The following is a 17,635-nucleotide window of genomic DNA, read 5'->3' on the forward strand; positions in this document are numbered from 1 at the left end:
ACTATAGTCAGTAGCGCAATTTAAAATATGTATACATGTATACATTGAACATAAGAAAGAAACATACATTTTGTGTAAATTGTGGTAAAAGTTTTGTAAATAGACTAGTCCACGTATGCCAACAGTATGTAATCAACGAATTCGATAGACTATTGTATACCAAAAGAAGAAGAAGAAAAAAAAGAAACAATTTGATTTAAATACAGGTCAATTTATAACTTGCTTTGGTTCATCGAAGTTAAGAACATAGTAAACTCACAGATTTATATATCAATTAGATTGTTCTCGAATAAGAACGAAATTCGTCATCATCACAATTGTTCCAACATTCATGTAAAATATATGCAACTGGACGTACACTAATAATCCCCAAGGGATGTGAATATTTTCTAGGAAAACTATTGAGTATCAATTTCGGGATTTATTTTCTTTCTTGATATTCAATGACAGCAATTTAAAGAATAAACTGCTTGTCGGATATTTGTCCGCTTTAGGGGTATTCTTGCAAGTTGAACAGACTTATAAAAACATTCAAAAATAGGGAAAGATAATATTAAATTCGTTGTCTTTTAATTTTAAACATCGTTGGTCAAATAGTTATTTAAGTATATATATACGTTGGGAGACGACGATTATTATAGTAGTCTCAGATTTTAATAAGGACGTTCCCGATTATGAATAAATTTGGTTGACGTTTTTCACACTTGAAAAGAATATCTATTCGTAATTTTTCGATTCCATTCCAATACAAAAGTATTTTTTCTTTATTCGTACATATTATATTCCGCTTCGGTAGAGTTATCTTCAGATAGTTTCATATATTAATTAATACATGGCTTTCAAAAGTCTAAATGTAAGTGTTCTCGTACATTTTTTCGCCTAATAAAGACAAATAAAAATGATTTAGTGAAGCTATTTCTAATTTCTAAGTCCCCCTTTTTTATGAGACATTAATCAAGGACAAGACTTGTATATCATTTCATTCTGACATATGAATTAAGTTTCCCGTCTTTAACCGAAAATTGTGTATTTCTTAGTAAATTAACTTATTTGAATTCAAATAAATAATAGCACCAAATATAATTAAATAATTCCACGGCGACCAATTTTTATTTGTCACCAACTTGAATATGTATTTTTAATGTGTGTATTAAATGCTCCCACTGATCCGAATAGACAGTCACACCTGGCAAGGTGTGCCCTAGAGGCGTGGTTAAATACCTAAGTGCAAATAACAATTTACCTTTCAACAAGCCATCTACTAGTATTGCCACAGAACCGTGAATACACACATCGTATAAACCTAGTCATAGCAGAGATAGTAAAAGGTCAATAATAGTACACCAACATATTGTCTTTACAGATTATTTTACTTTAATTTGTTCACCTTATCAGGCCGAAAATGCATTTATTAAAAATAAATTTATAACTTTTTGTGTTGTCTACAAAAATAATTCGAATATATACGTTTAACATAGATAATTTATCTCACGAATGAGTACAATTGAACGTCTGTGCGTTTTATCTTCTTATTATCGGATGGTTATTAGATAAAGCATAAGTCATCGGCGCGCTTACGATTACGTTAAAATATGATTAAAAACCAAGACTTTTAATGATTGTATTTTAAATCCCGGCATGCAAAAATCAGGAGAAAACGTCACGACCTACAGGAAGTAGTTGATATTTTTTCATTAATTATTGAATTTCTCCTTTATTACTGCACATATAGCGATAAAACTTTGTGAATATATATATTATGTCATAATGAACATATTTAAACCATAAGTAAAAAATCGTGAATTTTCCCTTTAAGGTAGGTTTTGAATATGTCGAAGTTTTTATCAACTTGAAACTTTATTACATAATATTTCTAATTATGATGCCAAATTAGAATGTTGACCCCTTACTATTTCACTCTCCACTGACCATAGAAAATGATAGCACGAGTGTACTATGGGCAAATTCTTGTTATGTATATCAATGTTTCGACAGTCGCCTGGAGAACGGACTCCTTTCTGTGAATAAAGAAACAAAATCTCTAATATTTTAACAAGGATTGTAGAGAACGACATGTGTTCACTTGTTTAATCTGCTCTTATCCATGAGAGATATCAAAATAACCGTAGTTTATGTATGATGCTCGTCTATCCATTTGAGAGCGTTTGTCTCATGTGCCTTTTGTCCACTGTTATATTTAAAAACTTGATTGCATGGTATTGATGTCCCGTCATGGAAAGCAAAACTAGGAATAACAGCTCAAGTAAAACTGTGTGCAAAAAAATAAATAATACAATTGTTTTCATTTGACCCCAATCAGTAAAAAAAAGTACACTAACCATGACACAGTGACTTTGTACAAACTATTTTAGCTGTCTAAGACTGCCAACAAGTCTCATGATTGTTTTAAGTTTTATATTTTATGCACACTGTGCATGTATGTCAGAATCAGTATCTTTCTGTTTTGTAAGAGTGTCAATAGTATACCTCACATATGGTGCAGGTTGGTCATGACAAAGTTATTTTGAACAAACCCACTTTGACCCCGACACCATTTCTATATCATTTGGTACAGAGACACTTTAACCAAGTGAATGATTTTGTATAATCACGCATAATAAAAAAAGTCAAAGATATTTAAAAAAGTTTATGTAATAACAGTTTCTTTTACAATGATAATGGTACATTTATTGCTAAATCAATAAATGAAAATGAAAAATTTGTTATACTACTACTAGATACTAAACTTAGTACTTGTTACATTATTTCTTCTTTTCATCTTTTTCATTTTTTGTGTCTTCAATTGTTTTAGCCAATTCCAGAAGCGCAATGTCAATTGCGTCAGGGACATTAGCTTTTGGAACAGAATATTGCATTCGCTGAGAAATAATATCTAGATTTCTTTGCAGTTGCTTAACAACGCTTGGATTAATTGATCTTAAAATATCTCCAATGTTCTTTCCTTGTAAAATATCAATTTGCTTTATACCGACTGAAAATTTGCTGTAGTCCAAGCTAGAGGGAAATGCATATGGAATGGCCTTGTCTATAAATATAACTGGGATACATCCGCATAGAATGGAGTCGTAGAATGATCGTCTGGTGCTGGATTCCCCTGGCGGATGCAGACAGAAAGTGGAGTGAGTCATCCAAGAAATAGTTTTACGAATCATAATCTCGTTGTCTCTTGCGTCAGTATTAACATGAATCATATCGTATTGTCCGTGTTTGTAATTGCGGAAATATTTTCCATAAGAGTAAGATGTGCTTCCGTTGAACTGAGCGGAAAGTTTTGTACTCAATGTAGATTCTTCTGGGTGCACAACCGGAAGCAGAGCAAAAACAGTTCTTTGAGAACCATAACCCATGACACTAGCAGTATTTGCAGTAAAATGAATGTATGACGGATACGGCAGGACGATCAACGATTGTGCAGCTTGGTGTACCAACAAATTTCCTCCTGCTCCCGGTTCAAGTGCCGCTTCTTTTTCAATTGCAAAGAAAGTTAATTCTTTCATGACAGGATATAAAAGATATGGACATTCAAAATCAGCTAATTCTCTGTGTATCTTTCCAATGGCTGAAAAGTGAGGTCTTTTTTCTTTAAAATAAGGTTGTTGTTGTAAGAAAGAGACTAGAGCGCTTAAGAACCGGTTAAATAAACAGCTCTGGCAATCTTTATCTTTCACAATACACCGTAATGCGGTGTATGCGGGTACATAGAAAAAATCAGCTGCATCTGGGTCTAAAGTTCTGTAGGGACTATTTAACATTTTTTGATGCATGATAACTTCTAAACTAAACTGAAAGGTATCTCGTATTGACATGTCTTCGTATTTCCCCATTTTGGCGATCTCTCGGCCGAGTCCTGAAGCCGTCATCATTCCTTTTGTTACATGGTTCGTCTTCGTAATCTCTTTTACAATGTTCTCGTTTAATGCTGGCGGGAGATTGTATACGTATATCTTGTATGGAAAATCCATTTTAAAACCGGCCTTTAAATCCGCAGGGAGACTTTTTCTGTAAATTACCCTGAAATAGTTTTGTTTATTAAATTCATTATTCTTAATAAAAAAATGAGGGGCTTTTTAAAAACTAGTAACATGCCATTTGTATCCCCCTTTCTTTTTATTGTATTCTATTATTTACAGATTATTATATTTTAGTTAAATCAGAAAAAAAGAGTTTAATGTACTGTATGATTTCTATAAAATTTACATTGCATAGCTATGATGTTCAACACAGTGAATTCTAATACTATTGAATCAATCCCATAATGCATTTTTTTTTAAAATAATTTTCTTGTCAGGCTGTTCATATGTAAACATTTGCAGTTTGAGAAATGGATTTTTAAATCAAGGAATATTCGACTTGCGATATATTTATTTGCATTTTAACTTCACAATTCTGATGTGATTATTTTTGGTAAACGAGAAATATAAATCACATTCTCATACGACTTGCTGATATATCTATTTGCATTTTGTATTCATAATTCATAATGCTAATGTGATTGTTATTGATTAAAGAGACATACAAATCACAATTACTACGCACATTTCATAGCACGTGACTTATTGCAACATCTGCGATAACTTTTTGATCCTGTATTCGTGTAATATTTTTAGCTGTGAGTGCACATGACCTGTATGTGTGCACGTATTCTTTGTCCTGTTCTGTTTTATAGTTAATGTTAAAACAATTGTTTAGCAGCACAGTGCCCGTATGAATAAATTAAACTCCTCAAGTTAAGATTTGTTCGGAACGGACGTTTTTTTTATATGAATCAGTACAACATTTGGCTATCTAAGATTACACCAGCCATGGCTTTTAAAGATTACGTCTAAGCCCTTTTTAGGGACGTGATAGTTTTTTTTTGAAAATGTATTACCATTTTGATGGCCATAGACAAATTTACCATTTTGATAGCCATTGACAAATTTATTTGAAGATTTGAGTAATCTTTTGTTTTGTCGAGACTTAAAACTTATAAATGTATCGAAGATCGATAAGTCTTAAATTAATGGCTAGACAAGTAATTTATTCTGTATCTATGACGTGGTGATTAATAAATGTCAAATACCTGAGAAAATCAGACATCCCAGTTACCATAGTAACAGAAAATGTCACCAGTAAGATTTCAAATACCGCGTTCCACATTTTACTATCTGAAAAATAGAATATTTATCAGTCTTTATGTTACAAAAATACAACACAAGTTTAGTGTTTTTTTTTTTTCAAAACAGGAGTAACACTTCGAGTGTCACCTGTGCAAGAACTTGTTATCTTTCCGGGGCATCTGCATTTACAGTGGTAGATTCGTTTTCCAATCTTTTGAAGTCTTTTCATGGTTGCGTTTATTTTTTTTGGAGTGTGGTCTTTTTTGTTCTCTTTAATGTATTATTATTTCCCTTTTGTATCTCCAATCCCATTCCCGGAAGTTCTGCCAGGATAACCCATGCAAGCAAAGTTATGAGCGCATTTTTTTTTATAAATTTCGTTGCATTGAAATAGCATAATGATTATACAATACAGCATGTATAGTTCGTTTTGTTTTATTAATGTGGCAATTTCTTTTATTCGTATAATCTAGTATCCTATTGCTTAGATACACATGGGCATGCAAACTTGCTGTGTCAGCATAAAACCGACATGGCCTTATAAAAGGGTCTGGATGGGGTTTACAGAAGAGAAAATAATGGCCCAAAATATAAAGACTAGAGAATAATTGGCAAAATTTATACAGAGTAGAGAAAAATGGCTGACTCAAAAATTAAAGAAGACTGAAATGAAGGACCCCTCATTCTAACCTTCTTATGCGGCTGAAGAAGTTTCAGCTGACATGACCATTTAGCAGGAAAATAGTCTCATTGAAAGTCGATTATGGGGTCAGAAATAGTCGTTTTGAAATAGTGCTCAAGACAAATGTTGACCAATAAATGTCAGTTTTGTGTTATGAGGTATCTGTCTCATTGACCGACACTGTACACATATTATCTATACTAATTAGATATAGGAAGATGTGGTGTGAGTGCCAATGAGACAACTCTCCATACAAATAACAATTTAAAAAGTAAACCATTATAGGTTAAAGTACGGCCTTCAACACGGAGCCTTAGCTCACACCGAACAACAAGCTATAAAGGGCCCCAAAATTACTAGTGTAAAACCATTCAAACGGGAAAACCAACGGTCTAATCTATATAAACAAAACGAGAAACGAGAAACACGTATATATTACATAAACAAACGACAACTACTGTACATCAGATTCCTGACTTAGGACAGGTGCAAACATTTGCAGCGGGATTAAACGTTTTAATGGATCCAAACCTTCTCCCTTTTTCTGAAACAATAGCATAACATCACAACAAAGAAAAACATACGATAAAATATAAACATACATTTTACAGTAAATACTTTATGCTACATCTATAGAATTATACCATAAAACATGCACAACTATTAAAATTTACATAGTGTACAATTTTGTACAGCGGTATTTCAAAATATTCCCGCGTCTGAGTTAAAATGTGCGCAATGACAATTACAGTTTGCGTGCTTTGAGATAAATGCCGACGGTTGTGAATTTATAAAAAAAAAAAACCAGACCCCTCCCCCCAAAAAAATATCCCATTTAAAAGTCGAGTTAAAATTTCACAAAACAAACAATATTCGACTTATGTTGTCGTAAAACATGCATTTATATCCGCTATGTAACAGTTGCCCTTCTTCCTGTTTCTACTCCAACAAATATGTTCCAAACAAAATATTTCCAATTATTTAGACGCAAGTTTTCCTACCAACTAATCGTCTTTTGAAAATGCGAACCGTTACATGTAGACGGCTTTAAATTTAGTAAGGTAGGTCTTATGAATCTCTTCATTGAAGATTATTTCTTCGTGAATGATACAATTTTGTTCATAATCAAAAGACCATCAAACCAAACGCTAGACTCATTCGCATGGAAGCATTAACGCTTGTTCTTTGAATACTACTACGCCATGCGCGATAATGTTGGTAATAATCTTACAAATGAGTACTAAATTTCGCGTGAACAATACATAAAAGCATTTGCATGGATATACACACAAACAGATACAATTTTGTTCGATGATCAAAAAGCTATCAAAAATATAGCTAGAATTATTCGCATGGAGGCATTAACGATACACAAACGACTTAAGCATGGATAAGTACACTGATAAGCACACAGACAGCTGCTTAAAAGTTTTCCAAGAACCTCCAGAAAGGTTGACTCTATTAGAAGTATTGTACGTTAGGACATGTGCTTAAATCGCAACGTCAGACAATGTGTTTGACAGTGTTGTACGATTATTAATTTTTAAAAAGTAACTTAGTATGTTTCTAAAAATGAATGTTCAGGTGAAACAATGGAAAAAGTCACTTACCTGTTTTAACGTAAAGAAATACAGAAAATGGACAGATCAAATATCCTACTGACAAATTAAGTAATTTCTTTGTTGCGTTTTTGTAAACGTGTAACTATTGTGGTCCTTACAGGTGTGAAGAATTAAAAACGTTTTTATTATTAATTCAGTCTAATGCTAATTGATTATTTACTTTGCAGCTCACAAACAAGTTCATGGGATGATGATAAACGACAACATGAGGTTCAACACAGGATGCTGCAACGGTTCTTTTTCATTCTGTTTTGTACGGAAAAAAAAAAGAATATTGGCAAAATTTATTTTGTCAATGACTGGATAAAATAATGGACAAAAAGGTAGAAAGAAGATACACAGCGGCATAAGTTCATGAGCCAGGGAAACACCTTCTGGCTTTGGAAGAAAGACGGAACAAAAAACAACGCTTCATATAGCAATGTTTAAAAAAAACTACAGACTATTTCCACAACACGTCTATACATACATAATAAAAAAGAGGACCAAAGGGAGTCCTCTAAAATCCCGAATAACATTCTACTCTACAAACTCAAAAATCAGTAGAAATGACTTTTCATTCCAAATGTCAATTGCTTTGAATCTTATAAAGTTCTTATAACTAACAAGAATTTGGAGCCAGCAAACGAGTTTTACCTCTCCACATTCTAGATTTAGAACCAACACTTAATCAATCTAAATGTCATTAAGTGGTACAATTTTAACTACATTATGCATCGGATACAAATTCGAAACAATAATACCAAATTAATTCAACTTATTTTGTAAAAAATGATTAACGGAGAACATTAATTCTATTAAATCTGGGAGACAATACGTTTTAAGATTTCGCCAGAATTATAAGTTTGGGTTACCAATAACACAATTGCTCATTTGCAATATTAATTTTAAACCATCTGTCGACAAAAGACTTGCACAACAGACCTCTCTCGTGACGAGAATATATTTTTTTTCTTTTTTAGTGATGAGTTGTCCCCGATGAGTTGCCGTTTAAACAAAACAAAGATTAGAACCCCACTGTTTAATCTTAATTAAAAAAATCAATTAGCTACATTTTTGGGAGGAGATAGTATTTGATTAAATTTTTTCTTTGATCAGGAGGTAAAGTTATCGTTGGATTGAATTAATTGTAAACATTGCTATATATATTACATTTTAAACTAATGCAGATTCATCTTCTTAACTCTAGTGTATATCAAACAAGAAGATGTGGTATGATTGCCAATGAGACAACTCTCCACAAATTTGAGCCAAAGAAGTCTCATGATATATATCCTATACATTTTTACATCATTTCTAGACTTTTGTCACAATAAAGGATTTCAGTGGAAATTTTATAAATTCCCCTCAAGAAGCCTCTACAACATGTTACTTCCATTAATTATATAAAACGTATAGCCACATCATAATCTTTGTGATGAGGTCTTCATGACTGTATATTATTTCCATCCACAGTTTTTAATATCGAATTGTTTTGAATTAATGTGCATATTGGTTAACCATAATTTATAATATCAATCTGAAGGTCACTCACGAGACAGTTTATATATATTCAGTGTCTAGGGAACGACTGTTACACGTGAACCAAGGGAACAATAATTTAACTTGAAGGGAGGCTATGCTTTTTTCTAAAACATATTTAGCAATCCGCAATTTGTCGCAACAAATATTAAGTAATCCGAACATTGTCCCAAAAATATTCAGTAATCCGCAAATTGTCGCAAAAAATATTACATGGTCAAACTGATTACAGAAAAAAATACTGTAATCAAGCAAATGACAAAAAAAAAAAAATGGTGTGACGAAGCAGATGACGAAAATATATTTTGAATTCAGATTTTTCCAATACCTTATAGTGTTAAATTTTGAGATTTTTTTAAAAAATTTTGATTGATAGCGTAAAAAACAATATCCCCTTAAAGTGAAATGGTTGCTCCTTTAGTGCCAGATAATACAGAGACTATAGACTCATCTGGTTTATAAATGACATTTCTTTTTCTTAATTTTTTGTCATATGTTTTGACTGTTTTGGTTTTGTCGCGATACAGGGTTAATTAATTTGCCCCATTACACCCGTTTTTCTTTCCATAAAAGACGTCAATAGCTCATAAAATGTCGTTTATCCCAAAACACCCTTTTTTCTTTTCATAAAAGATTTCAATAGCTAATAAAATGTCGTTTACCATTCAAGCAGATTCTAGATGACTTTTCTTTTGATTTGAAACAAAAATAAAATAAGGTAAAAGTCCAGATCAGCCTGATCCCCGACATTTTAAAACAATTAAATATCTCGAAAAGGAGCTCTTAGACTATATTACATGTATCGGAAAGGAGCTCTATAACCTATCAAATTATGTAGCCTCTTTTGTTCCGTTACTAATGCTTCCCTGACTTATAATATCGTTTAAATGTGAATTTATAAGATAACAAGTTAAAGGTTGTGATGCTCCTCATTCATTAGACAAAAAAAAAAAAAAAAAAAAACAGCTATCGCCAGACCTCTTAGCAGGTAACAGTTACACATGAAATTATAACCTGTTGTTTTCATATTTTATAATTAAAAGTAACATACTATAGATTGAGGTAGAGATGAAGAGCACATATATACAATATCCAAGCAATTATGCCATGCACCATTAGTTTTAGCTACAACGGAACCGTAGATAACTCCATCACGGAAAAGGCGCTATCCAACTCTAAGTATATATAGGGAAAACGGTACTACTAATTCTGCCCTAGGCGACAATACTAACATTTTCTAAATTAACCACTTTTTATAATAAAAACCTGGTTAAAACAGTTATGTGTGGTGTTAATTATTTATTATTCTATTTTAAAAATTAAAGCCAAATAATATCCTGTCCAACTTCAAACAGAGCTCGTTTATGTTAAGTCTTTTCGAATAATTCTCTAGAAAATATTTCAATAAGTTTCAAAATTTATATTGTAAATATAGACATTGCAGTTATTCATACTAGTATACTAGTTATGTTCTCCTTGATGTCCAAGCATCTTGAGTTCGGGCTGATCAATGTTAACTTTTCAATTGATTTTTTAGTATTTTCTTTTCTAATGTTGTGCTGTTACAAACATGTACATCACTGTCCCAGGTTAGGGATAAGGTAGTGTTCTTGCAAACATGTTTTACTTCGCCACATTCTGAAAGTCTTTCTTAAATCAGGAGCCTGTAAATAGTTGTATAGAGAAGCTTACATCTCATGCAGAGAGTTGTGTCATTTGCAATCATACCAGAAACTTCTTATTTTTATAAACCCGTTTAAGTATATTAGCATCTGAACAAAAGATTCATGGAACCACACACAATTATTGTTAGGTTATAAACATACTGGTATATATTTGCTCAAGTATGCAAAAAAACCCAACCCAAAACGTTTAAAATCTTCTCCAGAACTATTCATAAAAGGGGGGGGGGGGTGACTGACTGACCTCAGAGGGGGACCCGCTCAAGTCATGCTTCAGTGATTCCCTTTATAACCAACCATTTTTTCCACGAAAGTGGGGCCAATCCCCCCTGGATCTGCCTATGTATTGTTGCTTTATTTATATGCACGAACTAATATGAAGTTCATTTATGGGTCGTATATAGTAGCTGTCTCATTAAAGTATAACCGATATTTCTAATAGAACGATATCAGCTTTCAGTCATCGACTATTCCAAGTTTACCCTTTCGGTACCTCGAATGTATAAGATAGCGCGGCCACTCTTGGTCTCATCGTCACTCAATTGGAGGTCATACTAGCGTGCAGTCGTATAATGGATCTCCTTAAGATAATCAAAAGATACAGATCAGACATTGATCCAAAGCTTCAGCAATTCGATGGAAAGTGTTTAAGTACTTTTAGCAGGGAAGATCTATTACAAGTAGCCACCAAACTTAAGATACAATTAAATGACATTTTAGTGCTCCTAGACGTGGATGACACGAGAGAGAACTTATGCAAAGTTGTTAGTTTTGCATTAGAGCAAGAATACGCATTGAAAGAGGATAAGGTTGAAGAACCTCCAAAGAAGAAAAATAAAACTACAGAAAACAAGTCGTCAGGGGTAAGTTTTCTAAGTTTATTTGTCACAAAGAGTATGAATGATATAACAAAGGGTTATGAGAAAAGTTGAGAAAACGATGAGTGTAATAGATAATTATACAGAAATGAACACGTCATAAAGGTCATCGTATGACAGTATATACGTTTATGAATAATGTTTAAATACTAAGTTCAAAATGCAAATTAGTACGCACGTGTTAATGAAACTTTATTGTTATATATTTAGTTAGATATTTTATTTCATATTGAACGGGCACAGATATCTTAAAGTTAAGAATATTTGTTTAGAAAAGTGACAACGGAAGAATGCAAGTAAACAAACATGTTTTGTCGGGTGTTCTACTTGAACGTGAGACAAAGAATGTCTAATGATATTATCATGTGTATATAAATGTTGAAACTCAATTATTTGAATATTGTTCGGGCAAGATGCTCGAACGTGAAAAGGGGTACATAGAAAGAAAAAAAAATAATAATAATGTTGCGGCGAGTATTACGCTCGGTCGTGAGAAAAAGTAAAATAAAAATTGTTCAAGTTATTTTGAACGTGTAAAAAAAAAAAAGAATAGTTTTGGATATTTTAATTTTGATGTATCAAATTATTATTGTTCGGGTTTTATGCTCGAACGTGAATAGAGAGAGAACAAAAATAGTATTTCATTTAAAATGTGTTTGGGCATGATGCTCGGATGTGAATAAAATAAAGTAAAGAAGAGAAGGATGAAGATGATGTTAGCTATTTGTTCAAGATTGTTTCTTGAACGTGTACGCATTAAGCGGTTAGAATTAACATGATGGGGTTATGTGATAAAAGGAAAAAAGAGAAAAATGCTTAGGAGAAAAACGTTTTTTATGGGGGGTTGCGATTTTGTGTTTGAACGTGACAAGGAAGAATTTACTTGTTGGTATTATTATGTATATTAAAGTATGTCTAAAAAGAAATTACAAAGCATATTTGTTTTAGCATCGTGCTCGAACGTGAACAAAGAATATGATTTTTACTATTTATGAGGTCATTGAAGACATATAGATACGATTATCAATATTAGTGGCTAAATGGAGTTTGCATACTAATATCGGAAAAAGTTAGAAATTTATAATTTTTAAAAATAACTTACTGCACATAAACATAAAAGAGGGATACTTAAAAGAAGCTTGAACTTCTTTTGAAAGGTGGTATTTTAAAAGATGTATTCTTGAGCTCGAAGCAAGTAGGTTAATCATTTGTTAAGTACAATTTTGAGTTAGAATGTTAAATAACCAGAAGAGTTGTTTTACGTGTTATAGTGTGGTATTTAAGAGAAAATGAGAAGGAAAGAACACCTACGAGGGATAAGGGAAACCGTAGAACGTATTTTTTTTTTTTTTTTTTTTTTTTTTTTTTTTTTTTTTTTTTTTTTTTTTTTTTTTTTTTTTTTTTTTTTTTTTTTAAAATCAAACTCTACAAATTAGAATCGGCGTCAAATTGATTAATTGGCTGTTTAATATAAAGCATGCACATAAATGACACATTATAATTGTTCCTTTACTTACATTAAATATGACCTTGTACACGGTTTTGTAATAAGTTTAAAGGGGACCGTTACTATTTGGGTATAGCGATATATCAAGGTCGAAGGGCGTTAAAAAAAAAAAAAATTAAAAAAAATATATTAATAATTTCAGAGTGCATAAATTTAAGAAATATAAATTTATAACAGTCGATAGAAAAGCATATTTAATTTATTCAAATATATTTTACATATAATTTAATATTTGATCTTAAAAGAAAGAGAGAAAAAATGTAACATTATTCGGCGGAATCGCACATGTTATTTATTGATACACAAGATTTGCTAATTGACCATGTTGTTTATTAAAGAGAGAACATAACTTATTGTGTACAAAGTAAACTTTTATGGGTTAGACATTAATTGGATGTTGTTTGATGATTAGTTTTGAATCAACAATCTGAACAGAATAGAAGTCCACATCAGCGGGGTGTATTTTTATAACAGGCGGTCAAACATAGACACTTGACAGCTAGGCGTCTTCAAAGATATTAATATTTATTTAAGAACAGATTTCAGCAACATGAGTGTGATAAAACTAATAAGATGAAGCCTTTGGCATGGGTTACATCAGAGGTTAATTTGCTTGGGAAGGTGGCTTCTGTGAATTTGTTCCACGTGAAGTTTGACAAGAATAGTACTTACGTTTAATTATTAAAAACGAAAAAGAAATTAAAAAAAAATAAATAAAATAAAACAAATATGTATAAAATATAAACAGATATCTTGCATATTTATATATATAAATAATAATAATTTTACATGATAGTACATACACTAATGTACGTATACATGTTTCATTAACTTAATGCATTGCCTTAATACTAATTAACAGGCATGTACAGTTTTAAGGTTTAGATAAATTGATGTCATTAAACGATTAATGTAAAAGATTTTATTCAAATGTGGTATTTGGTTTTTTTTTTTTTTTTTTTTTTTTTTTTTTTTTTTTTCAAAGACAAGTAATAATGAATGGTCGTGAACGTATTGTATTATAATCGTCATGTTTATATTAATTTTGGTTTATGAGAAAAAGAGATGTATGAAGAAAACGGATCTAATTAAGATATTTGCAAAACTATTTTTCATATAAATGTATGTGATTTATACGTGTAAATTAGTGTATAAATAGAGCATGTGTAGAAGAAGTAGTAGGGAGAAATCCGTTAGGTGTTGTAGCCAGAATGTATGAAATATTCAATACAATATTTAAGGACAATATTTGCTATGACTTACATGTGATTTGGAGTGTGTTTTATAAGACAATAATCTAGATAAATGCTTGAAATTAAGATATAGTATTTTGCTTCAATTGTATAGATGAAGACATTAGAAGAGAAAATAGCAGAGCTTGAGAAAAAGTTAGAGAAGAAACAAGCTGAGGACGAGTTATCGGAATTTGAGAGGGCTAAGAGAGACGTTAAAGATGAGGCTGCAAAAGGAAAGGTGGATATTGATGTTTTACATGAAAGATTGATATTACTAGACAATTTGGCGAGAAAGCAAAATCATGACTTAAAGGACAAAATAAACTTAATACTAAGTAGATTTCATATACACAAAAGTAGACCAAATTTTGCTGCAGCATTAGTACTGAAACTTGTCTGCAACAAAGAGGAGGAAGCGATACTTGACAAAGAACAGAAGTTACTTAAGACATTTGGTTTCGCTGATGATGACAATTATAATATGCAATCTCATAATTTGTACATGCATGGGCAAGGTTTTATGGGAAATACTTTTGGTCAAGCACAAGGTCATTCTTACGGAATGTCTCCTCGCTTTACAGGTCCACCCCGTCGCGGTAGGGGGCGTGGTAATAGTCACAATCTATGTTTTAAATGTAACAAGCCGGGTCATTATGTTAGGGATTGTCCAGCTAACCAAAATTCTTCAAGTTCAAATTAAATTATTTACATAATTTTAAAACAAGTAAAATACATCTTCCATTCCGTTAGTTAAATTTATACTTATTTCATTTCAGGATGCATTTCGGTTAAAACCATGGGAATTAAAAATAAATTTGGGAACAGATCCTACTTCAGTAACAGTTAGACGCCCGACGTTTGTTAATTTTGAAAACAAAATTGTTGATAATAGTAGGGAGGTAGTTTCAGCAGAGGAGGTTTATTCAAAAGCCATGGATGATGTATCTCCAGATATACAAAATTTGAATTTTTTGAATCCAAAAAATTTTGTTGCTGGACAAATTCATACAAGGTTAAAGCAATGGGAGAAAATATTAGCTTGTTCGTATTCTTCAGATGAAATTTTAGATTGACTAGTTCATGGTGTAAATATTAATAATTACATGGTACATTTTAAAGGAGATTTCTGGGGACACCAGTATGATGATAAGTTCCCACCTAGCAGAACATTCAATAATTCAAATAAATGCAAAAAGTTTTCTACGTTCATAACAGAAACCGTTGTGGATAGACTTAGAAATGGTTCAATTGAATGCTTAGGAAAAGTAGGTTTAGCTAAACCACCCCACATTGTAGCACCTTTAACCGTCGAGCCAACAAAACCTAGATTATGCATTAATCTAATGTATTTGAACAATTGGATCAAAGATATATCGTTTAGTTTAGACACTCTCAAAAATGTACCTCGAGCCGTAAGAGAAAATGCATATTTTACCTCAATAGATGATAAATCAGGTTTTGATAATGTTATGTTATCCGAGGATTCCCGTGGACTAGTGGGGTTTCAGTGGGGTGGATTTTATTTCATTTTCAAAACATTACCGTTTGGTTTTAAACTTTCTAGCTACATTTATCACACATTAAATCTGCAAGCAACATCATATATTAGGAGAAAGTTTTTGATTCCTGTACATTTGTATATAGATGATCGTCTTGTCGAGGAAGTAAGAAAACCTGGTTTAAAAGCAGGTGTCAGTTCCGCTTTATTGGCAAATTACATTGTTTGTGAAGTTATAACTAGATTAGGGTATTGCATTAATTTAGACAAGACCGTGTTTATTCCGTCCCAATCAGTTGTATTTTTGGGATTTGTTGTTGATTCCGTAGCTAGATGTTTCAGAATAACTGAGTCCAAAAAACAAAAATTTATCAATTTACGCGAGGATTGTTTAAGGAAAAGTGCTATTACGGTGCTAGATTTACAAAAAATAGTGGGTCGTTGTATTTCTTTTATGTTAGCTGTTCCGGCAGCAAAACTTTACACTCGGGAGATGAATAATGCAATTTCATTAGGAATCCGCAATCAAACAAGCATCCCAATGACAAAAGATTTAAAGGACGAACTTAATAATTGGCGGTTTTTGGATTCATGGACAGGAAAGTTGGAATGGAAAAAAGAAAGACATTTAGTTGTAAACATTTATACAGATGCTTCTATGTTCAAATGGGGTGGATATTTTAAAATAAATGATACAGAGCACAAAGTGGGCGATTCGTGGGCACATGAAATGTTATCGCTTCCTATTATGGTACTAGAGGCTAAAGCTTTGTTATATGTTTTAAGATCTATACGGGAAGACATAAAGGGTAGTCGGGTGGACGCAAACGTAGACAATCAGGCCTTGATAGGTGCTTGGAATAACGAAGGCTCCAAATCTATGATGCTCAATTCCACTCTTAAAGAAATTTTTCAATTGACTTTGGATTTAGACGTAATGTTAAATTTACATTTTGTACCATCTAAATTGAATTTAGCAGATGAGCCATCGAGAAAACTTAGTAAATCGGATGCGAAATTAAATAGCGATATATGGAGTACAATACAAGAGTATTTTGGTGACAATACAGGACACACGATCGACTTGATGGCTTTAGATTCTAATAGCATGATAGACAGAAATGGTAGAATTCTAAAACATTTCACTCCAACTGTTTCTCCGTTGTCGTCAGGTGTAAATTTATTTGCCCAAGCCGTGGATAAAAGTGAAAACTGTTACGTATTTCCTCCTTTTGCATTATTATTACCGGTGTTATCTTTCATCAGGGAGAATGTGTTAAATTGTACCGTGATATTACGTGCGGATGGAGTAATAGCCACATGGGTCCCAACATTTTATGAATTGATACACGATGCTTTTATTGTTGGTAACAAGGGACAAAAGGGTGTTTTGAAATATCCTACAAAGAAAGGTTATGATCCAGATGGTATAGGGTTATCTGGAAATCTGTGGGCAGTTCGCATAAGTTCAAAGCAATCTCTGTGTTTTAATTATGGAAAATTATTATTTCTTAATGAACCACTTATTTCTTCTAAATTTCACTTGTTATGTATTGGTGATTCAATGATAAGATTTTTACAGTGGCGAAAAGATTTTAAAAACCCAATGGTAAATGTGTTTTCACAAGGAGGTGCTCTTGTGTGTGAAATAACACCCCAAATTGAGAGACTAACTAGAATGCATCCGCCTAGACTTTTGTTTATTCATGTAGGTGTCAATAATGTAAGCAAATCCTTTCTGTTTGAAAGCGAGTTCAGCCAGTTATTAATTACAACTGAACAATTAGAACATTTAGCACATATACTTCAGTGCACACGTACGAATGATAGGCACGTATCTATTGTATTATCATCAATAATCAGGTGTAAAGATGAAGCTATAAACGCAAG

The 17,635-nt window shown here is 32.2% G+C and overlaps 2 protein-coding genes across 2 annotated transcripts; one reads left to right on the top strand and one right to left on the bottom strand.

The window, feature by feature from the left end:
* Window positions 1–2,632: 2,632 nt before the first annotated feature.
* On the bottom strand, window positions 2,633–7,574 carry LOC139498117 (uncharacterized). The gene is made up of 3 exons (XM_071286454.1): window positions 7,413–7,574; window positions 5,084–5,168; window positions 2,633–4,032 (listed from the first exon to the last, which is right to left on the bottom strand). The coding sequence occupies exons 2-3, from the start codon at window positions 5,158–5,160 to the stop codon at window positions 2,763–2,765; spliced, it is 1,347 nt and encodes a 448-aa protein (XP_071142555.1). The 5' UTR covers window positions 5,161–5,168; window positions 7,413–7,574; the 3' UTR covers window positions 2,633–2,762.
* A 3,526-nt stretch (window positions 7,575–11,100) lies between these two features.
* LOC139498118 (uncharacterized) lies at window positions 11,101–15,344 on the top strand. The gene is made up of 2 exons (XM_071286455.1): window positions 11,101–11,490; window positions 14,360–15,344. The coding sequence occupies exons 1-2, from the start codon at window positions 11,200–11,202 to the stop codon at window positions 14,945–14,947; spliced, it is 879 nt and encodes a 292-aa protein (XP_071142556.1). The 5' UTR covers window positions 11,101–11,199; the 3' UTR covers window positions 14,948–15,344.
* Window positions 15,345–17,635: the final 2,291 nt, after the last annotated feature.

Source organism: Mytilus edulis, chromosome 12 (genome assembly GCF_963676685.1).
Source record: "Mytilus edulis chromosome 12, xbMytEdul2.2, whole genome shotgun sequence".
NCBI classification, from domain to species: Eukaryota; Metazoa; Mollusca; class Bivalvia; order Mytilida; family Mytilidae; genus Mytilus; species Mytilus edulis.